Source organism: Meles meles, chromosome 16 (assembly GCF_922984935.1).
Source record: "Meles meles chromosome 16, mMelMel3.1 paternal haplotype, whole genome shotgun sequence".
NCBI lineage: Eukaryota > Metazoa > Chordata > Mammalia > Carnivora > Mustelidae > Meles > Meles meles.
In genome coordinates this window covers 43,948,574-43,973,217 of record NC_060081.1, presented here as the reverse complement: position 1 = coordinate 43,973,217, position 24,644 = coordinate 43,948,574, and the positions used below count along the sequence as shown (strand labels likewise).

Below are 24,644 nucleotides of genomic sequence, written 5' to 3'. Positions count from 1 at the left end.
GAATTAAAAATTAAGCTAGGAGATGAACGTCTTTTAGTCTGACTTAAAATCAGGTGCTTTCAACATTAAAATGATACAAAGAGATAAAAATGGGAAGTTCTTTCCCTTGCAGAAAATGTTGCCTACACAGGCACTGTATCTTTCTTACTTAATTTTAACTGAATTAGATATAAACCAACTTCAGCTTCTGATTTTCCGAATAATGCTTCAGAAAAGCTCTTCACATTTGCCCTTAATGTGTGCTAGGAAGATACAATACCAGATAAGGAGGGAGAATAATGATCCATTACTAAAAATAACATTCTATCTAAAAAAGAATGACTCAGCAGAGTTTAGTCAGATAAAGATGTAATCAACTCAAATGCACTTGCATAAGAGCACAGAGATGTACAATAATCGTTTATTCACATTGTCCCTAGATCATTGTTGTAAAACATGAACACTTCCAGTGGTAGTGCTAAGAAATGGTAGACAAATTGTGTTGTAAGTAGAAAAATATTTTCTCCTCAAATATCTACTAAGCAAAACTTGTAATAACAAGGATTCTGACTTTCAAAGACTAATTCACTGCCTAAAACTCTTTAATTTAGCAGAAAGAAATACGGTTTGTAAAACAAAGTGTCAAAACTAATAATTATATGTTAAAATAAAAGCTGACATTTATAATCCACTTAGGGATCAGGCAGTTTTTTTACTGATGGTAAGAGCAAGGAGCTATTATTATTCCTGTTTTACAGATGAGGTGATATGGGCACAGAGAGGTTAAGTAACTTGCCCAGCGTCATACAGTTGGTACCAGGTAGTTAAGGATTCAAATACAGGCAGTCTGACAGTGCAGTCTGCTTAGAGCTAAACAAAATGCAGAATTATGTGAGAAACACAAAGTTACTATTACTGAAATTTTTGAAAAAATGGGTCTAAAATACATTAAGAAATAAATTTATTGTAATTTGTTTTAAGTATTTTAAACAATTGATTATTTATGGTTATACTTCTTTTATCTAACATTATTGAGAGATGTGTTTCATATAAATCATCTTTTCCCCATTAGATGAGTCATATCCCTTTTTATTTTGATTGTTCTCTGATGGAAATCTGTCTAAAAATTCTACAATATATCTGTCCACCTTCCCCAACAGAAGATAATGAGCATGGTTTAACCTGGTCTAGAGGATTCAGAGAATCATTATGCACACCTGATCATACGCAGTCCAGTTGGATTGGACATGATTACTTAAGAAGACAGTACTTGTGGGTAGACCTTAATGGGAAGTCCTTCAGTAATGAGTGGGAGCAAAAGGGACAAGAGGAAGATGGTGACATGCTGTATTCTTACCCTCTGGGGGGTAAGAGTGCCTGCTCTCTGGGTAGATAATTAGCTGCACTTGCTAATTTTCATCACCTTTCATTATTGTTTCTCAAAGGGTAAATGAGATAATTTAAAGTGGTACACATGCAAACTTTAATATTTTGATAGTTAATATACTTAATATATATTCATCTATATGAATATAAGTGATACTCATTTTCATTTTTTTCCTCTAAAAAATTAACCATGAGGGCGCCTGGGTGGCTCAGTGGGTTAAGCCGCTGCCTTCGGCTCGGGTCGTGATCTCGGGGTCCTGGGATCGAGTCCCGCATCGGGCTCTCTGCTCGGCGGGGAGCCTGCTTCCTCCTCTCTCTCTCTGCCTGCCTCTCTGCCTACTTGTGATCTCTCTCTGCCAAATAAATGTAAAAAAAAAAAAAAAAAAAAAAAAAAAAAAAAAAAAAAAAAAAAAAATTAACCATGAAATATTTAAACTTGGGTAAAAGATTAGAAGGCATACTTATCAAAATTTTGAGTGACAGAAAACTAGGAGAGAATAACTGATGAATTAATTGATGTCATCAATAGGTTGGAATAATAGTCCAAAGTGAACACAATGAAACTTAATAGACATTGGTGTAAAATCTTATACCTAGATTCAAAAATTTAGATGAACACATAGGGATTAGGAGATACTTGGCTCTGATTGTCAATTTTATCTGTCTACTTGGCTAGGCTACACTCCTGTTATTAAATCAAACACTAATCTAGTTGTTGCTGTGAGGGTATTTTGTAGATGTGATTAATACCCACAAGCAGGTGACTTTAAGTAAAGGCGATAAGATGGGTTTGCCTGATTTAATCAGTTAAAAGGTTTTAAGAATTGTACTGGGGTTTCCCTGAAGAAGAAAAAATTCAGCTCCTTCCAGAGAGCTCCAGCCTGCTCTTCTTGACAAACTACCTTCTGGATTCGGACTTGCCTAGCCAGCTATCATAATCACATCAGCCAATTCCTTGTAATAAATCCTTTAATATATATCTTCTACTGGTTCTTTTTTTTTTTTTTTCTAGTTGAACCCTGAATAATACACTGGCTTAGTACTTTCAGGTGAGAAAAAGATTTCAATTCGCTCTAAGCTTGTTAAGAATCATCACTGTGAGTGGGTGCCCAAAATAACAAACAGGATCTTAAAAACAATATACACAAGCTACACTATTTGGGGAGGGAGGGCAACAACTCCAGTGAAGGAGTCCATAGAGGGGTTGTTCTGTCCAACTCCTCTGCCATAATTTAATACAGACTAATACCTAATACCACTGAAGGAAGCAGTTCTGGTTTAATGTTAATAACTCTGTAAGAAATAAATGTATTAAATAATGTCATAAGCTGCATTGTATGATATTGTGAGCTTAGTCACAGACATCTACCCAGGAACTACCATAAATATCTGATGAAAAATACTAGACTAGATAACCTCCAAATTTCCCTAATTAATTCTACAATTCTGTAATTTTACTTTTAATACCTACACTTCTATTGTATGCTGCTAAAAGTCCTCATACTTGTAGTTCATGCTAATTTCCCTTGTCTAGAAAATCTGGTGTGTTGGATGTCTTCTTACTTGCTTTCTAGATCCACTCCATCCTTCTCTATGCTCTGGGACATTAACCCATGAGGACTGCACCAGTGGGCTCCCTTCCCCTCCAGCTTCTGATTAGGTTTGGTTGAAAGGCAGAAATAGGAAGTATGAAGGGAAGAGAGTGAGGTAGGGATATTTATTCCCTGGCTTCCCAGTCTGGTTTGCTGCACGCCGGCTTAATCCCTTGTCCTGAGGTCATAGGTCTATTAGAGAGCTCCCTCCAACATACTTCTTGGTTTCTTTCTCAGTATTCTAGTAGCCACTATATTCTGTCACCCTTCAGGCTCAGAGTGCTAATGCCATTGGTGTTACTAGCCTGGGGATTACTTTGCAGTTTCCTTTCATCCTGTCTACACTTTCAGAAATAGACCCTTTATTAAACTTGTCTCAAATGACTCAATTTAAATGTGTCATTTGCTTCCTGTCAGAACTCTACCTGATACATCAAGTAACATACATATCAACATTTTTATGTCATATCCAGAACTCTTCAGCTGAGCAGTGAAGCAGTCTTTCAGAGTAAATATGGAGGAAAATAGTCTTAAAATATTAAGATTATAAAAAGACATATATCAAAGCAAGAATCTCATAAAAAATTATCAACTAGAAACAAGAGTCCTTTCAGCTCCAAAACTAACCTCTCTCTTCTCTGGAATCCCTTACTTCTCAATTTCTATCTGTTGCCCTTATTAGCCATGATCACCTTTCTATATGTACTTCTGTTAAAAAGAAAAATTTTCTGATTTATGTAAATCTTCAGAAATGGATATTATGACTGTTATAAGACAGGACTTCTCAAATGTCCTTGGGATATTTAGATAACCTGCAGGTATATTCTCTAGAGGTCTGGAAAGAAGGAAGGCATTTTTTTGAAGTCTTAGGTATGATATCAAAATATGAATTTTGAAATCTATTGCATACATTATAGCTGTTAGTTGTTTTCAACTATTTACTAATATTTACTTCCCTTTAAACCTTCAAGTAAATTTGGGGCTCAGGAAATTGCAGCATCTTTATCGTATAGTTCAATATTTGCTCAAAGCCATATTGAGAAGCATGAGATTAAAATTTCTTGATATTGTCAGCTTACTTTTATGAGAGGCATACAGCATAATGATTAAAACCTAGAGGACTTTGGCACCAGACAATCGAAGTTCAAATCCTACTTTTCCTACTAAATATTTTCTGTGATGTTAAGCAAATTATTGTTCTGTGCTGTAGGTTTCACATCTTATAAAGTAGAGATAATAGAACCTATCTTAAAATTGGGTAAAACACTTAAAACAATATGGAAAAGGCTTAATTAGAGATAGCTTGTTATTTATTATTCTTAGGTATAATATAACCACTTCCATATAAGGGAAAGAGTTCTTTTTTGAGGGGTGGCATAACTTTCCCTTTTATTTTTTATTTTATTTTTTAAATTCCAGCATAATTAACATACAGTTTTAAATTAGTTTCAGGTGTACAAGATAGTGGTTCATTTATTTACTCTTTTTGACAGCAGAAGCTTCCTCAACAATCTCTACCTACCTTACTTGCCAAATCAATCAATCCTTTTCATTTCTTCTATCCAACTTAACTTATTTACTGATGTCCACAGCACACTGAATGCTAGCAGATCATACGAGTTTCTTCAGTAAATGTGTACGTTTTTGTTCCCAAACTTGCATGCTTACCAAAGATCAGGAGTGTTTGTTTCCAGACTTATCTGTGTCAGTTTTACTGTTTATTGTAACTATGGATTTAATTAAATACCTGTAAACTGATTACATATAAGTACAAAAAGAAAATGTGTTTCTATGTAATGCTATTGAAAAACACTGAGAAAACGTGATAAAGGAGAGCCATTAAAAATGATCCACTTTAATTATAGGTGAAGAATCTATAAATGACTGAGGAAAAAGTCTGAAAATACCTGGAAGGATTCTGCTCACAGAATGTTCCATAAATGTCTTTAGTTTCTTGTTTCCTTAAAAACTGGATTTGGGAAATCATAGATGATGCACTGAGTGTGCTTTATACTAGAAAAGCTACTAGTAGCACTTCAGTATTCAGTATTTCAGTAGATCAATGCTAAATAACAGGCAAGTTGTATTTTTATGTCAAAAAATGGTCAAGTGAATGTTTCGATGTATATGATTTAGATTTAAAATAAATTTAAGATATGTACATACTTTTATAATGCAACTAAAAACTGATATCCTTAACTTTTCTCTGCCATAGAAGTTTCCTTCTCTTAAATACGATGTTAATAAAGTAGAAGTTCATATATATTTGTTATAAAAGATATATATCAACTTAAATACTGAAAATGATTCCTAAATTTTGTAATTGAGGGCCAGTTAACTCCTATACATAGTAGTTATGGAAAACATTGTTTATATTTTCTAGTTCCTTCTTGCATCCAGAGAAATCTATCAACTAACTGGCTATGCTTTACTAGGAAGAGTTTTAGATTGCTAGACCAGAAAAAAAAAAGAGGGAACTATATTAATTTTGGTTTTGTCTAAAGTCTGAGTGTTTCTATTAGCAGAATAACTGATAAATGTTTTATCCACATAATTTTGGAGATTCTTTTTTATCCAGGAGTTCTAATTATCAACCTTGCTTATTACCATCAGAACAAATTCTGAATCTAAAAGAAGCTGACAAAATTTAAAGCTTTTATGTGTATGAATATTTATGACTATATTCTAAGACTTTTCAGAAAGTAGCTCTAAAATTTTATTTTAGATTACATGAAGTCATTTTTAATTTACATGGTAGAGGGAATTCTACTTATAATAATTTTTTAAAAAAGATTTTCTTATTTATTTATTTGTGAGAGAGGGGGAGAGAGAGTTTGGAGAGAGAGGCAGAGAATCCTTAAGTAGACTTCGTGTTGAGCCTCAAGGCTTGATACCAGGACCCCAAGATCATGACGTAAGCTGAAACCAAGAGTCGAACACTCTTGGTTTCAAGACTGACTGAGTCACCCAGGTGCTCCTACTTACAATGATTTGTACTTCTTTTTGAGATATCTTTATTTTGAATTCCTTTTATTCTTAATTTACGTTGAATCTTCTTTTTTCCTAAAGCATTTTCTCTTTGATAGATCACTTTAATCAATTTTCTTCGTTCCAGTATGTGTGATAAAAATTGTTTGAGTTCGTTCACTGATACCTACAAAGGAAAAGATTTTTGCTCATTTTTTCATGGGTAACTTTTCAAAATGATACAAGAATATGAAAATTTTATCTGTTCATGTCAAAAATACTATTTAATGCAATCACTCAAATTCTTGCTTATTTTAAATCCAAATGAGGATTTACTTCACTTTAAGAATTCATATCTTTTATGAATAAAAACCTTTTAAACCTCTTACATTTTCATCTGAACTTCAGAGCCACAAATTGAAACCTGAATGTTATCAATAAAATAAAATGGTAGGAGAATTTAACCAACTTTACCCTTCTAGTGGTAAGTTGTCACGGTAATATCAATTGTGTGAGCTAAAAAAAAAGAAGATGTTGGTATTCCTTATTCATTACAACGAATTTATAATGGTAGTATAGAGATAGTATAAAATATATAATGGTAGATAGAGAGTATAGAAAATCTTGTCACTGTATGGAGAAAAATCTAAAAAAATGTTTTCCAAAGTACTTTCCAGAAGTTATATAATTAATCTATTTTAACTAAGGAAAGGGATTTGGAAAGATTGTTTTTGAGTAGTAGAAAATAATGAAGATTTTAAGAGAGAAAATTGAAAAGCTTTATGGAGATACATGTTCATGATTTACATATATACTTTTTCAGGAAAAATTATACTTAGAGACAAAAAAAATTCCTTTATTTGTCAAGCACTACTTCCAAGAAGAGTAAAGGTTTTTGTTTGCCTTTTTATACAGTATCACAATTTAAACTTCCTCTTTTCAAGATCACTTTCTGGAATGCTTAAAATGCTTTCCTCTGTAGTAGCAAAGACATCTGAGCAGTGGCCCAGAGGTTAGAGCCTGTAGAGACATGGAGTCACGAAAGGACTTATAAAAAACCCCAGGAAACCAGCTATATTGAGATATAATTCACATACTGTAATTATACTTGTATAATTGCACATTTAAAGTGTATAGCTCAATGGTGTTTAGACTATTCACAGAAGTGTGTGACTAGCACCACAGTCAATTTTAGAACATTTTTATCACCTCGAGAAGAAACCATGAATCCTTCAGTTATTAGCCTTCCTATTCTCCCATTCCCCTACCCCCAGCCTCAACAACGACTAATCTGTGCTTTGTCTCAATGGAGTCCCCTATTCTGGATTTTCATATGAATGAAATCATATAGTATATAGTATATACTATATGGGTTTTTGTGACTGACTTCTTTCACTTAACATTTTCCAGGCTGATCCCATGTTGTAGCATATATCAGCAGCTTATCTCTCTCTCTCTTTTTTAAGATTTTCTTTATTTATTTGACAGAGATCACAAGTAGGCAGAGAAGCAGAGAGAGAGAAAGAGAGGGAAGCAGGCTCCCTGCTGAGCAGAGAGCCCGATGCGGGGCTCGATCCCAGGACCCTGAGATCATGACCCGAGCCCAAGGCAGAGGCTTAACCCACTGAGCCACCCAGGTGCCCCAGCTTATCTCTTTTTATGGCTGAATAATATTCCTTACATGGATATTCTACATTTTGTTCATACATTTGCCTGCTGATGGACATTTGAGCTGTTTCCTACTTTTGGCTAATATGAATAATGGTGCTATAAACATTCATGTACAAGTTGATGTGTGGGTATGGAAGGACTTTAAATGTGATTCTTCTTCTTGAAGGGTGGCCAGATTAAGCAATTAAAAATACAAAATGCCCAGTTAAATTTGAATTTCACACAAGCAGTAAATTTTTTTTAAAGTGTAAGAATGTGGCCAATATTGCATGTTAATAGACAGACCCAGAGTATAATGGCTCAAAATCAATGGGTGGGTGTTCAAGTCAGTGGCAGCTCTGCTCTGTGCTGTCATTCAGAGACCCAGGCAGGCAGAGCCTATGCCAAGTTTCAGCATGTGGATTCGAGGTTTCCCTGAGCATTTACATCTAGCAGACAGAAAGGGAAAGAACATAGATCATGTGCAGAAAGGTGTTTTGTTTTGTTTCATTTGGTTTGCTCCTTTTTCTTTTCTTCAGTACGCCAGATCTGGAAGTGGCAAAGGGTGGCATTGATTTTCCATTGGCTGAAACTATCACATGGTATCACCCAAATGCACAGGGAGAATGGAAACATAACATACCTGGGTATCATGAAGAAGAGCACACGGACTTTGATGAACCTCCAGCATTCTTTGGTACAACTGGGTGAACATATGTCATTGCCATTAAAAGAAACGTAATGTTTCAATTCAAAAATAGCCAACAGCTTTGTCGAAGAGGCAGTACAAGTTTGGCAAATGCCTCTGATTGTCTGGTGTCATTCCTCCTATTATTCCTCTACAGAGGCCATTGCTTCAAGGTTTTGATTCCTTTCCCACCCGGTAGGAGTGGGCAGAACAACAGCCAACCAGTGTGTTAGGGAGCCCAGCAGACAGAGAGCCTTTCTCTAACCCTTGAAGGTGCCCAGAGATTATATAATTCAATAATAAGTATTAATTTAGTGTTCAACTCAGGCCCTGTTCTAAGAACTGGGGAGACCGTCATAAACAAAAAAATTCCCTGCACTCAAAAGCTAATATTCTGGTGGGAAGGTAATAGACAACTAATCACTGGTTAAAAGCAGGTGGTGGTGGTTGTTGTTGTTGTTTTAAGAGTAGAGATGGAATTTATAAAAGTTGGTGTTATTTGGTATAGCATGGTTAGGGACAAGTTCTCTGACAACTTTTGAATAGATCCCTATGTGGGTAAGGAGAGAGTTAGTCCTACTAATACCACAGGGAAGAGACTTCTGGCAGAGGGAGGAAACAGTAAAAGCAAAGGCCCTGAGCCATGAGCATACTAGTGTGGTAGTGAGATGGTGCAGCTGCTGCAGAATGGGGGCGGGGGAGTAGTAAATAAGACAGAGGGAGCTCTGAGGCTGGCGTCAGGATTCTGAACTGTGTTCTGTGTGAAGGGCAGACTTTTGGAGGGTTCTGAGTAGAACAGTGGTAATGACTGACTTACATTTCAAAAAGATCACTGTGCCTCTGTATAGAGAATATTATGTGTTGGAGAAAGGGTGGGAAAAGAGAGGTTACTGAAATGAACTGGGTGAGAGTTGATGGCCGTGAAGTAAGAAGATGGTAGGGGGAAGTGGTGATAGTGGTTGGCTTCTGAATGTATTCAGAGGTATTACTGGCAGGATTTTCTGTTGAAGGATTTATAATATATGTTTTAGTTTTCAAGCAGCAAACCCAATGGAAGTCTGTTTCTTAAATGCTAAGTTTAATGTATGTGCTTTGGAAGTGTTTTTAAACTCCTAAGGGCCATTAAAGATTAACCATAGCTCTCAATCAGAATGACACGATGTTCCAATAATGCCTTACCTAGTTCTCCTGCCTCTTCACTCCCTGTCTCCTGAAGATTCGTGGCTGGATGAGTTTTTCTTATGCATCTGTTTGAACATATCACTGCCCAACTCAGAAACCCTCAATTCTCAGTGACAACAGGAAAAAATCAAAATTGTTTGGACAAAATCTAAGGTTCTTCTTAGTCTGGCTTAAAAATGACGTAGTAACCTTACTTCTAATGACTCCCACGCCTACATGGACATCTACAACAACCAAACTCTTCTACTCCCTGCTTCCCAAATAGAAGAGCTTCTTTCTTACTTTCTCATTCTTGCTTATTCAGTTTTCATTGCTTCCTCTTTCCTATTATCTCAAATATCACTCCTGTTCCTAGGTCTACCTCAAATTCCTTCTACCCAAAGCCCTCCATTCCACTCTCCAACAGTGATCTCCCTTCCCTCCCACCTTACAGTGCCTTCCCTTCTTGGTTAGCAGTAGCTCATTGCTCTATGGTCTCTACAGCTGAGATCATTCCAGAGCATACATTTCACGTTTTATCTGCTCAATTAATTACAGATGCTTCATAAAATTTTTTGTTTCGTTCTCATCTCAAGTAGAATGTCTTGAGTAAAGGGGATCCTAATGAATGTGTGAATTTCTTTATTTGGGGGAAATCCCCTATTTTCTTAAATCCCAGGAAAGGTAGAAGCATCCTCTCCTAAGGGAGACTAACCATCTGTGGGCTTGGAGAAAAGAAAGTTTGAATTTATCTTACTGTACATTTAATCTTAATTTATTTGTGGCTAGATCATGCTTTTTAATGGCTAGATGCTACTTTGCCTGAAAGCAAAAACAAACACACAACAACAGTACTGGGATGCAGAATACATTTTTAATAGCTTCCTTTTTAAAAGACTAAGCCGTCTGCCAAGGTTAAAGGTATGATTTAAGGGTTTTTTATTGTTGTTTTTTGTTTTGTTTTGTTTTGTTTTTTGTTTTGACTTAAAGTTTTTCACATTGTTTTGTTTGGATGGTAATAAGTTTTTTCTTAAAACAACACACAAGTTTACTTTTTAAACACAGAAACTTTGATTGTTAACATATGAACAGATAACTTATTCACAATTGTTCAACATAATTACTTATACTCCAAAATAAATGTGTTAGAAATTTTAAAAATTTCATTCACATTCCCTTCTTAGTATTTTTCGTTCACCACTAATTAACTGTGTCTAACTGTGGGCAAGTTAATTAACTCCTCTGTGACTCAGTTTAAAATAAATATAAATAGTAAATGTAAATGTAAAATGGGGGGGTAATAATATTGCCTATATCATTGGATTATTGTGCAGATCATGTAAGTTAATACATGTGAAAAGCCCTGTATATAGCAAATATTCCATAAATATTAGCTATTATGATTATAATTATATTGACTATATACAGACTCAGTGTAAATAAATGTTACTGCTTTTCTGTTTCAGATTCTAAACCACTAGGACCTAGATATTTTGGCTATTTAATTTGCTCTGTTCATCAGTGAACTAAGATGTCTTCAGCCTGGGAAATCAGTAAATATTATTATTATTATTTTTGAAATATAGTTTTTATCTCCTAAGCAGAATATCTAAACACCTTTTCATTAGCAGAAAATATTTTTATACTATATATTTTTCTGGACTAATTTCACTTAAGGACAGTAAACAACAATTTTAGCATATCCTAGGACCCCACTGTTGCTAGAGATGTCTTTGATGCTGAATATAAATTAACCCCCAAATTTTCAATAGCAACAACATGACTACTTGTTAATAGGACTTTAATATCTTCCTCAAATAATTTCTGGGAGGCATCAGGTATGAAACAATCAAGTAATGAACCAATCTGTTCTTTAAGAGCTGTAAGAATCAGTGATTCATTCACTCAATATATTTATGCTGGGCATTCACTAGGAATTGGAAGGTAGAGTGGCAAATTAGACAGGGGAATCTGTCTGATCTTAGGGAACTTCCATGTGTCTGTGAGAAAGCAATAACCAGTAAACAAATAAGTGAACAAGTTAATATCAGGTGTCAATACATGCTATGAAGAGATTAAAACAAGGAGATGTAAAGAGTAAAATACAGGATGAGGAGGGGTTGGTGCATAGCTAATTTAGACTGGATGCCCAAGAAAAGCCTCATGAAGAGGTGACTTTGAAGTCAATAATTTAATGACAAGAAAGCAGTCCTGCATAGTTAGGTGGCAGAGCATTTCAGGCAGAGGTAACAGTAAGTACCAATGTTCTAAAGTGGGAACAAACTTGTATGGTATAGGAATAAGGCCCACGTACCTGAATGAGTATGAGTTAAGGGAAGAATTATAGAAGAGAAAGAGAGAGAAGTAGGGGGTCACATCACAAGGGATATGGAAAAGAGTATTTTATTAAAGAGATAAGAGGAAGAAACCAGAGGGTTTTAAGTGACATACTCTGATTTATATTTTAGAAAGAAGGAAAGAACATTCTGGCTGACATGTGAGGAGCAGAATTGCACAGGATTAAGAGTGGGAGGGAGCAAGAAGAATGGTTCAGAGACTACTGTAGTCAACCAGGTGAGGGATGATGAGATTTGAAGTGCAGAAGCAATGGAAGTACACTACTTAGGCAAACTTAGGATATGTTTTGGAGATAGTGCAGCTGGGGACTGGATATGGATCAGATGTAGAAATAAGAGAAAGGACAAAGTAAAAGATAACTTTTCGTCTTTTGACGAGACCAGTTGAGTGGATGGAGATTCCAGTTACACAGATGAAGAAGAATGGTGAGCGAGGGTGAATTTTGGAGGAGGGAATCTGTCTTACCCCACTAGACACACAACTCTATATATGGTAATGACTCCAAACTGTTTTTGTTTTTTGGGTTTTTTTTTTTTTTTTTTTGTCTTAGAGGAGTAAGTGTGAGCCATGTTAGCTTTGGAATGAGAAATGAGTATCATTCCTTGCAAATGAGAGATAGGTGAGAAGTTAAAGAAGGACTGGTGGGTAAGGATGCTTTGCCTGTCAGTGCCTTGTTTTCCTTATGACTAAACAAAGGCTTTCTTGCTTTCCTTAACTATGTCCCTTTTTCTTTCCTGGCTCACATGCCCCCAAATAGTGACTGTTCCTTGGCACTGTGTAACACCCTAAATTCTGCTGAAAAATTTCTCTGGAAAAAGAGCACATGGAAGGTTAGAGTTTATTGAAAGCAATAGGAATGGCAAAACAAGAATAGCTCAGCACCTCCTTATTAGTGGCCCTGGTCTAGGTCAATGAATGAGGTGTTACAGGGTTGTGGAAGAGACAGCAATACAGTAGGCTATCTTTGGTTTGGCAAGAGGGAGGAATTGAATTTCTACTTCCTCCACAATATATATATGTGGATTCTATATCTTATGTTTAGGTCATTATATTTCCAAAGAGTATGAACATTAGTGCTCCAGGCATTATCAGAGTTAAGCCAAGTTATGGAGAAAAGAAAGAGGAAGTGGAAAAAAAGAAGAGTTTTCTTTTCAGTTTTCCCTAGGTTATTGGTTGTCAGAGGAAGGTCCCTGGAATGACAACACCAAACATCACGTGGGAATCAGTTATAAATGCAAATTCTCAGTTCCACTCAAGGTCTACAGAAACAGAAACTTTGAGGGTGAAGCTCAGTACTATGTGTTTTAACAAGTCCTCCAGATATATGCTAAAGTTTGGGAACTCTTGCCCTAGGTCATAGTGAAGAAGGTAGTTAGCCAAATTAAGTGGAATTAAAATACATAAATAAAATACAATGAAAATTTATATCACTCATCAGACAGTGAAAATATTTACACATATAGCAAAGATTCACACTGATGTCTGGATTATGGTTTTATTTATTTTTAAATATTTTATTTACTTATTCCTCAGAGAGAAAGAGAGAGAGAGAGTGAGCACAAGTAGGGGGAAGTAGCAGGCAGAGGGAGAAGCAGGCTCCCTGCTGAGCAAGGAACCCCTTGTGGGACTTGGGCCCAGGACCACGGGATCATGACCTGACCCAAAGGCAGATGCTTAACTGACTGAGCCATCCTGGTGTCCCTAAACTTTGGTTTTAATCAGCCATTTAAGGTATATCAGATTATTCAAGCTTTCTAGTGGTCTTAAATGAATGTATATATATTTGGAAAAAAGAGACTGTCACTTTTGAAGTTGTAAAGCTCACTGTTTTAGTAGTTTTTCTTCCTTACTGTAAGATGCTATTTATGAGATGCTTATATTGAAGCAAAGATGTTTTTAGTGATGGTCTTAGTGTTTTTCATTTTGCCTAAAGTATTTTCAGTTAAGAACATAAAAAAATCTTAGAATACTTTTGCCTATTATGCCTAATTTTTTTTTAAAGATTTTATTTATTTATTTGTCAGAGACAGAGCACAAATAGATGGAGCAGCAGGCAAAGGGAGAAACAGGCTCTCCACTGAGGAGGGAGACTGACGTGGCACTTGATCACAGGACCCTGGGATCATGACCTGAGCTGAAGGCAGACACTTAACCAAGTGAGCCACCCAAGCATACCCCTAATATGCCTAAATTTTAAAAATTTTTTTAAAAGTTAAAAATTTTAATATTTTTTAAATTAAAAAAAGAAATATGGCAATAGCCACCCGTAAGTTAAAAGAATAGTTAACTCTTAGAAGAAATAATTCATTCATCAGTGAAAACATTTCTTTTTTTTTGGAAAAGACAATGCTAATTATTTTATTGTGTATTTGCATATCTATCTTCTACAGTCATCAAATGACAATAGTCAAGAGCTATTCAAGGATGATTTTTAAAATGTAGAAAAATGGTAAAGTAGAAAGTAAAAGGGGAAAATAACAAAGCATTAGTGATACTAATAATATAGTGCTAGCATGACACTTCTGATAATTGATAAATGCATTATAAGGGTACCTTTCTGAAATTAAGAGAACATTAAGATGGTGGTGGGTACTGTGGAGGGCACATATTGCATGGAGCACTGGGTGTGGTGCATAAACAATGAATTCTAGTACACTGAAAAGTAATTAAGAAATTAAAAAAAAAGAGAGAACATTAAGAACTGATACATACTAGAATATTTATATTCTATGTTTTTACATACAAGGAGCAGAAAATTATATTTAAACACATAGCCATATTAGGTATTCATGGAACAGGTTATATATAGATTATTAAAATCAAAAGGAAACCCCAGAAAACCATTTTTTGTCATTAATTTCAGCATTTTCTCGTAAATTTTATTAAAGTTACTGACAAGTAGTTTCAGTTCTGTATCTGATACAAATATTGCTAAGCAATGATATTCTTTCATTTACAAATATTTATCAAGCACTTACTGTATTTTAGAGACTAATTAAGGCTCTGAGATATAGAAGTGAGCAAAAAGTAAAAGGCCTGTATTCATGGAGCTCAATATCCAAAGAGAAGTCAAATATGAACAATTAAATAAACACATAATGACATAATGACATGTGATAATAAAACACATTTGGAAAGTGAAGAAGTATGCTGTTTTAGAAAGAGGACTAAGAAAAGTTTTGTTTAAAATTTTTTTTGTGTTTTTTTTGAGGGAGAAACATAGGAGTACATACCTGAATAAAGTGTGTACTGAGGGCAATGAGACACCTGATTACCTGGTAGATCATTCTAGGCAGAAGGAAGCACAGACCCTGAGGTAGAGATATAGTTGAGATTCTAAACATATTATGGAGTCCAAGATGGCTGGAATGGAGTGAGTAATGTGGAAGGTCAGAGCTCAGATAAAGAGCAAAGAGCAGGTTATATGAAGTCCTGAAGGACATGATGAAGAGTTTGACTTTGTTCTATGTACAATGGAACCCATACTTTGAGGTGAAGAGACTACAGTGGCATAAGAATTAGTCAGAACCAGGGAGTTGACTACTACCACGGAGTCTCAGTGGGTGACGTTGGCGGCTGGTGGTAGAGTTGTTAAGTGACTGGATTCAGGATATATTTTAAAGACCACGATATTTGATGTGTTGGGTATGAAAGAAGTGGAGAGTGACTTTTAGCATCTGATGGATGAAAGAGCCATTTGGTGGTATGAGAGACATGAGGGAAGAATAGGTTTGGGAGTGAGGAAAATCAAGAGGTCAGTACTTAACACGTACAGTGTCAAATGACTTTTAGATGGCCCAGTAGAGACGTCTAAGCCACATTCAGGCAATTTGTGTCTTGAGTTGAGACAGTGTATGTGGTTATAGATTTTGGGAGATCGATAGAGTGGATGAGATGATGTAAAGTCAGTCTTTAGACTCTATTTTTTTAATGAGTAAAAGAAAAATAGCAAAGTTACCAGCTAAGAGTAAGGGATAGATATGTTGGATTTTAGGAAAACAGGAGAAAATGTGAAATAGAAACCTTAGAGTTGGGAGCAATAAATTTGACGAGGGATATGTTCAGGTTTGCAGAGAAACACTGAAGGCCTACTTGAGGCTTGTGAAATTAAAATGAGACTGGTTGTGTTTATTTCCAGCCACATTTTAGATAGGTACAGGGCTTGAATGGTAGAAAACTATATTAAGTCAGGGTTGAGGTTTCACCACTTAATTGGATGGAGTGCAAGAGGAGTAACTAAATGGAAGGTCTATATGAAACAGTGATTTTATATAACACTCAAACCCTATCTGAGGTTCCCAAATCCACAAAATCTGAAAACGTAAAGCTTTTTCAATAGTTTGGTGCTCAGATTCAATTTGTAGGAAAACCTGTCTGGATCTGATGTGAAGTTATTTATGTTCTTTATTTACCCCATTTAATGTGGATATTCATATGTTTGTTGCATAAAAAATAATATGCTTGAAAACAATGTATTTTCCCCAGTTTCGGCTGGAGGTATTCTATAATACATGATATGTAGTTCTGTATGTGTATATTATAGGAGGTATCCTATATGACATGTATGTCTGTATGTGTAGTAGTGTAATTCCAAAATTAAAAAAAGCTACCCAAATTCTGCCTCAAACTCTTCTAATAAACCGAAGAGGAGAAGACACTTCCCAACTCATTCTATGGGGTCAGTATTACCCTGATACCAAAGCAAGATAAGGACACTAAACTACAGACCAATATTTCTGATGAATATTGATGAAAAAATCTTTTTTTAAAAATTTTATTTATTTATTTGATAGACAGAGATTATAAGTAGACAGAGAGGCAGGCAGAGAGAGAAGGGAAGCGGGCTCCCCGCTGAGCACAGAGCCCGATGTGGGGCTCGATCCCAGGACCCTGGGATCATGACCTGAGCTGAAGGCAGAGGCTTTAACCCACTGAGCCACCCAGGCGCCCCAAATGAAAAAATCTTTAACAAAATACTAGCAAATAGAATTTAAGAGTACATTAAAGGATTATACAATATGATCAGGTAGGAATTATTCCTCGAATGCAAGGATGTTTCAACATACAAAAATTGAACAATGTAATAACTACATTAACAGACTGAAGAGGGGAAACCCCCCACATGATCATCTCAATTAATGTAGAAAAAGCATTTGATAAGATTCAATACCTTTTCATGATCAAATCACTCACAACCTAGGAATAGATAGAAACTACTTCAACATAACAAAAACCAAATATAAAAAACCCACAGCTAACCACATTATTAACAGCGAAAGACTGGAAGCTTTGCCTCTAATATAAGGAACAAGGCAAGATGCCACTCCACCACTGCTATTCAACATAATACTGGAAGTCCTAGCCAGAGCAAATAGGCAAGAAAAAGAAATAAAAGGTATCTAAATTGGAAAGGAGAAGTAAAATTATCTCTGCTCACAGATGACATGATCTTATATGTAGAAAATTCTATAGATTCCACACAAAAGAATTAGAAGTAATAAACTTAGCAAAGTTGCAAGATACAGTATCAACACACAAAGGTCAGTTGCATTTCTATATACTAACAATGAACAATCCTAAAAGAAAGTTAAGGAAGCAAGTCCATTCAAAACAGCATTAAAAAAATAAAGTACTTAGAGGGATACCTGGGTGGCTTAGTCAGTTAAACATCTGCCTTGGGCTCAGGTCATGATCCTGGAGTTCCAGGATCAAGCAGGCACTGGGCCTGTTGCTTAGCAGGGAGTCTGCGTCTCTCTTTGTCCCTCACCCCACTTGTGTTTTCACCCTCTCTGTCTCTCTCTCTCAAATAAATAAAATCTTTTTTAAAAATTTTAAAAAATTAAGTACTTAGAAATAAACCTACCAAGGAGGCAAAAGACATACATTGAAAACTATATAAGTTTGCTAAGATAAATTAAAGAAGAGAAAAACAAATAGAAAGATATCAAGTGTTCATGAGGTGGAAGATTCAATATTGATAAAATGTTAATAGTACTCAAAGTGATTACAGATTCAATGCAATCCCTATCAAAATCCCAGTGGCATTTTCTTTTTTCAGAAATAGAAGAATTCCCCAAAATTCATCCAGAATCTGAGGGATTCTGACTAGCCAAAACAATCTTGAAAGATAAAAACAATGTTGTAGGTCTCACATTTCCTAATACCAAAATTTTTTTACAAAACTACAGAAATTAAGACAATGTAGTAATAGAATAAAGACAGACATGAAATAGTATAGAGAGCTAGGCAGTAAACCTTCACACATGGTAAAATGATCTTCAAGAAGAGTGCCAAGACCATTCAGTGGGGGGAAAGGATGGTCTGAACAAATTCGGCTGGGAAAATTGGATATCCACATACAAAATAATGAAATATACTATATATAAAAGTTAACTCAAAATGGGTTAAAGACCTAAGTATAACACCTGAAACTATAAAAACTCCTAGAAGAGAACATAGAGAAACACTTTTTGATATTGGATTTGGTGATGATTTCCTGGATATGACACCAAAAGCATTGACAAAAAAGTAAAAATACACTGGACTACATCGAAATTTAAAGCTTCTGTGTATCAAAGGGCACTATCAAGGGCATGAAAAGGGAACACATGGAAGGGAGAAAATATTGGCAATTTATATATCTGATAAGGGGTCAATATCTAGAATATATGCAGAACTCTTACAATTCAACAATAAAAGCGAAATGATTCTATTATAGGGGTACCTGGGTGGCTCTTGATTTTGGCTCAGGTCATGATCTCAGGATTGTAAAGAGTCCTGTGAGGGGCTCTGTGCTGGGCATGGATCCTGCTTAAGATTCTCTCTCTCCCTCTCTCCCTCTGCCCCTCCTCACCCCTGTGCACCCATGTACACATGCTCTCTCTCTCTCTCTCCCTCTCTAAAAAAAATAAATAAATAAAAATAAATGGGCAGAGGACTTAGGAGACATTTCCCAAAGAAGCTATAAATGACCAACAAGCACATGAAAAGATGCTCAACATCACTAAACAGGGGAGTGCAAATCAAAACCACAATGAGATACCACCTCACACCCACTAGGATGGTTACTATAAAAAAACCTACCAACCCAGCAACATAGAAAATTACAAGTGTTGGTAACAATGTGGAGAAATCAGACTCTTGTGCACTTATACCCAAAAGAATTGAAAGCAGGATATCAAGATAGTTGTACACCCTTGTTCAGAATTATTCACAATAGCCAAAAATGGTAAGCAACCCAGTGTCCATCAATGGATAAATTTGTAAACAAAATGCGGCATATATATATACAATGGAAAATTATTCAGCCTTAAAAAGGAAGGAAATTCTGACAAATTCTGCATGACTCTACTTCTATGAGACACTAAGAGTAATCAAATCACAGAACAGAAACTATAATGGTGGTTGCTGGGGCCTAGGAGGAGAGGAGCAGTGGAGAATTGTTTTGTGGGTGTAGAGTTCCAGTTTTTTAAGAAGAAAGAGTTCTGGAGATTGTAAGTACAACAACGTGGATGTACTGACACTAATGAACTGTACGCTTAAAATAAAATGGTTATTTTATGTATATTTTACCACAATTAAACAAACAAAAAGACTTCTTGGATTCTGAAACACATTTGTTCCCGAGGTTTTGAAAAAGGAACTGTGTTCCGATAGTGTAGCCATCAACTCTAAGCCAAGTAAGAAGGGAAATGATGGAAATAGAATGATGAACAGTGAAAGGAGGAGATGGATTTGAGGTCCTGGTGGGACTGAAGTATTGATGGAGTAACTTGGAAAGTACCAGATGGTCTTCAGAGACTTGGAGCTTAAACTTTTAATTTGGAAAAGACATAGTCTAGATTATGACAATTGGTGTAGACAGACGGTGCAGTTTTTAGAGCAAACAAATCTAAACTATGGGACTGAAAAGCTAGAATTCATGGACACTGAAATCTCTGAAAACTGGAGAGAAAGACCACAAGCTACGTTTCTGTCCTCATCTCCTGTTATTCTCCCAATGAAAATGTAGCAATAAGGAAAGGGAAGGATACCCACCATTTCAACTAGGATGAACATAATTGTGTTGTGGGAGAAAATGCCTGAGAAGGCTTCAGGAGAAGTTCTCAGGAGAAACCTAGATTTCAATTACAGAGAAGGTAAAGGTAATATTTGGAGAAGCATGACTCTAAGAGAGGTGATTAGAAAGAAAGTAAGGGTCCAGGGGATGGAGAAACCACCATTTTATAACCAAAGTCTTGGCCTTATTGTACATATGGCATGCAAAACATTGCATTAGGAAAGATTGAAAGATACTTTCTTGCTTCTCTGGGCTTGGAGCTAGTTTGCAGCAACATGGCTAAATGCACCAAGAATGCTGAAATCCTTGGAAAATATGAGACCTGGTATGGTGGCCTCTCTCAGAAGAATGGTGAAGAACACTGAAATAAGCCAGCACACCAAGTACATTTGCTCCTTCTTTGGCAAAACCAAGATGAACAGATGAGATATGGGGATCTGGCACTGACTGTTGTTCCTGCAGGAAACGGTAGCTGGTGATACCTGGACCTATACCACCACTTACGCCATCACAGTAAAGTCTGCCATCAGATGACTGAGGGAACTGAAAGACCAGTAGAAGCTCTACAATTTGAAACACTGCTAGCCTATAAAAAAGTCTTAATTTACTTAACAATAACAACAAAGATGCTTTCTTACCCTTCATAAGCTCACGAAATCAAATTTAAGCAATATCAGAGACTTCACAAGGCTTAAAAAAAATCAGAACCTTTGGTAAATTCCAAATTCCAGTAACTGTATTTGGTACATGGTAAGCATTGTGTTGAATGAATGAAATTTGTGATAAAAAGATCTTTTAAATCTGAATAGGCTTAGTTATTCTAATTTGTAAATTGGGGATAATAACTAGCCATTTAAATAACCAGTTGACATCCTTTACAGAAATGTTGGGAGGAATAAAATGATGCAAAGGGATTTCACAAAGACTAAAGTATTACTTAACTGGAAGACATGATTGTGAATATGAATTATGAATATAACACCATAAATCAAGGTACCAAAATGTGTGAAAAACATCTATCTACTGGAACAGGATATTTATCTCAAAAACAAGAATGTATCTGTCTAGGTGAAATAGAGAGTGGAACTGAGCACTCTTGGAACTCTGGTGAAACTGCTCATTGCTGAGAGCTGGGCTACCTTTTCCTTGTTTTTGGAGTTTTCATTGTTGCTCTTGGTGGTGATTGTCAATACTATGTATAACGCCTGTAGCCTAAATTTTGTATTAGAAAAATATAATGGTTTAGCAAAATATTTACCTGTGTGGTGACATTTCTTTCCTTTTGCTTCTTACTATGCTTTTCTGCTTCAATATCTGCAATATATAAAAATTTTTATAAAATTGAAGGTATTTTCTTTTTAATATTTCACTAAATCACTTCTTACTAAAAAACTAGTAAGTAATAAATATTTTTATTTATTAGATAAATAAAGTAACTATATTATTTATAGTTAATAAATAACTATTAGAACTCATAACTATTTAGATAACTATTAGATAACTAGATAATAATTCTAGATAACTATTAGAACTCTTAAGAATAATAGTAGAAAATAATTTAAATTTAAAGTTACCAGTAATATGGTACAAAATAATTCCTTCATGGATAATTTTTCTGATGTAACTTGACACCAGAGACAATCTAAATACTTTATTTATTTATTTATTTTTAAAATATTTTATTTATTTATCTGACAGACAGAGATCACCAGTGGGCAGAGAGGCAGGCAGAGAGAGAGAGGTAAGCAGGCTCCCTGCTGAGCAAAGAGCCCAATGTGGGGCTTCATCCCAGGACCCTGGGACCATGACCTGAGCCAAAGGCAGAGGCTTTAACCCACTGAGCCATCCAGGTGCCCCAATCTAAATACTTTAATCAAGCATCCTGAAATCATTTAATATGAAAGAGTTCTACAAATAATAGACTAATTACAACAGCAGAAAACTTTCTGAGCTACAAGTTAATTAAAATGTATCCATGTAAATAAATGTCATTTATTAATAAAGAATATTAAAACACAGAAGAAGGACTATAATCTTTTATATATTTATACCTGGATTCATGTGTCAGAGAGATACTAAAAATTAGTATATTTGAATGAAATAAATATCTGAGAAATGTAGACTAGTATGATTACATCAGATTTTGAAATATGAGAAAATTTTCATAAGCATTTTTAAACAAAACTTTTTGTAAAGAAAACACATATCATATAGAATACATATATAGTCATTGGTATATTTCATTTTTAAAAAATATTTTATTTATTTATTTGACAGACAAAAATCACAACTAGGCAGAGAGGCAGGCTGAGAGAGAGGGGGAAGCAGGCTCCCTGCTGAGCAGAGAGCCTGATGCAGGGCTGGATCACAGGACCCTGAGATCATGACCTGAGCCAAAGGCAGAGGCTTTAACCCACTGAGCCACCCAGGCACCTGGTATATTTCAGTTTTACAAAGACTTACATATTCAGAAAAATAAGTCTTTGAAAACCTGGTATAACAGGGTGTCACATCAAGGCATGTCTACTACATTAGTAGGACTAATAAATTTTCAATTACTAAAAAATTATTTGATGCACTGTAAAAATGACCCTACATACTTACTGAAGTAAAACATGTATAATATGTAATATGTTCACTTTATAAACTGAAGAATTTGACTCAAGACAAAAATTTGACAAAATTTGTCAAAATTTTGTATTTCTAAAAGTTGTGAGCTTATACTTTTAAGAACAGGTTATGAATGCTCTAATGTTATCATTGATATTATATTTATTAATTTGATATGTTTTATTCTTTCTCTCACTGATGAACTTTAGTATTTGGCTTCACAATTCTATGTCTTTTCTGTTTGCTTTGTAAGCCAGACCTTATAGAAACTGATTCCAGGTGGTTCAATATTTAGTCTTCTGTCAAACTAAGGAAACAACTGGCAAACTCTAAATGAACATTCAACAACTTCATGCTGATGAATGCATTAATATAAAGCATATGAAAAAATTTTAAAGATTATACATATTTCATAAGATTATATACATTAGGATTGCTCTTTTCAGGTTCAGAATGTAAAATAAATTATGCCAGAATAAGAACATTATTATTTGTCATACTAATTATCAATCAATATAGCGTAATGGTCCACCATATGGCCTTTGAGCTAAATAGGTCTGTATGCTAGTCTTGATTTTTGTATCTATTTCATTAATTTGTTAATCTAATAAGATAATCTAGGTAAAGTATTTAGCACAGTACTTAATACATATCTATGTTTAATAAATGTTAGCTATACATATAATTATGATTATTATAAAGAAGTCCTACTTCCTTAACGGATTTAAGATGCCTTCAAGATAATAATATATGTAAATTAGCACTTTAAAAGGACCTTGGTGAAAAGCATTATTAGAGACTTAATCAGAATTTATTAATGCTTTGTCTATAATATGACTTCTCTCTCTCATTTTCCTCAAATTACTTAGCCTAATTATATTTGTGTATTAGAAATCAGACAATGTGACTAATATTATAGCTACAGTAAATGTCCAGCAATTTTTAATCTCCATTATCACAACTAGAAAAAGTGGAAAAAAGCAATGTGATTTGATATATCCCCATTGTTATTCTCCCCAAAGTACACAGAATAAAATTAGAGTTAGTATGCGCAGAAAATACAGACGCAGAACAAAAAGTACAAAGTGTCATGTGTATTAGAGCAAGAGGAGAAAATTATGGATATTAAGTGGAATAATGTTTGTATTATACACTGGACCAGAAAATCAAGCTGTCGGTGGCCAGATATTAACATGAAAATTACAAAGCTAAGAGCAATAATCCAAGGTAGGATAAGTGTAGATAAAACTGTAGATAAAAGAATTAATGTAAAGGGAGGAGGTATAAGAATCTAACTGGAGGAACAAACTACTTAATAGCTTAAAACATAAAAAGAATATAAAGGTAGTTGGTCATTTTTTCCCACAGAAGATGCATAACAACAATATATGTTTTTTCTAAACTTCAGGCTTTTAGGTTTTCACCTAAAGAAAATGAAGTTTTGATTGGCTACTGCAGAACACATTCTGCTACCGATAGTATCTTGCAAAAGGCTTTCTAGTAGGCTTTTAAATATCAACTGAGGAACATCGTCCCTCTATATGAGTACTGATATCAGAGGTCAGAGCCAGGAGTCCAGAGGGTGTAAGAGCCAAGGAAAATAAAAGGTTAGGGAACTACTCCAAGAGAGTAGGACAGGGCTCTCGTCATGGAACATTACCTACCCCTGGAGCAGAGAAATCTGCCAGCATGCACCTGTCTGGATTTCCAAATTGCCATGGACCAGTGACTGTTATACATGCCTCATTCCCATTTTTCAGACAACAGTGTCTAGTGTAGTGTGGTTTTCTATTTCTCCAATATACATTGGGTACATGAGGGAATGGAGGATAACTTGTCCTTTTATTTCATAGGTGTCTGAAACTAAGAATAATTCTTCCTATATATTCAAGGAGCCTCACTGACATCTTGACCTGATGCAGATTATGAGATTATAGATTCTGAACCTAATGATATGATTCGATGAGTCTTGGGCAATATTAGAAGGGGGAGAATCACGTGGGACAGATGTGAATCATTGGGGCCTGAGAGTAGACTGCAGTATACTGTAATAAGAATGGCCCCCATAAGTCACAACTACCATGTTCATACCCCTTTACAGTGTGACTCTGCCTAATTTTCCCATCAAGAGATGGAGACTATTTTCCCTGCTCTTTCAATGGGCTGCCCCTGTAACTTGCTTTGACTAACAGAA

General features: G+C 35.2%; 1 protein-coding gene across 4 annotated transcripts in view; it reads right to left on the bottom strand.

Moving 5' to 3' along the window:
- The window catches only part of SEL1L2 (SEL1L2 adaptor subunit of ERAD E3 ligase), a 119,925-nt gene that overhangs the window by 64,954 nt on the left and 30,327 nt on the right, over positions 1-24,644 (bottom strand). For 3 of the 4 annotated variants that reach the window (XM_045981194.1, XM_045981191.1, XM_045981192.1), the window contains exons 3-5: positions 21,099-21,154; positions 8,218-8,277; positions 5,943-6,111 (exon numbers count right to left, since the gene is read on the bottom strand). In XM_045981194.1, coding sequence (XP_045837150.1) covers positions 5,943-6,111; positions 8,218-8,265 — 217 coding nt within the window. In that variant the 5' untranslated portion in view covers positions 8,266-8,277; positions 21,099-21,154. The remainder of the gene's footprint in view (positions 1-5,942; positions 6,112-8,217; positions 8,278-21,098; positions 21,155-24,644) is intronic. The other variant, XM_045981193.1, reaches the window with a different exon arrangement.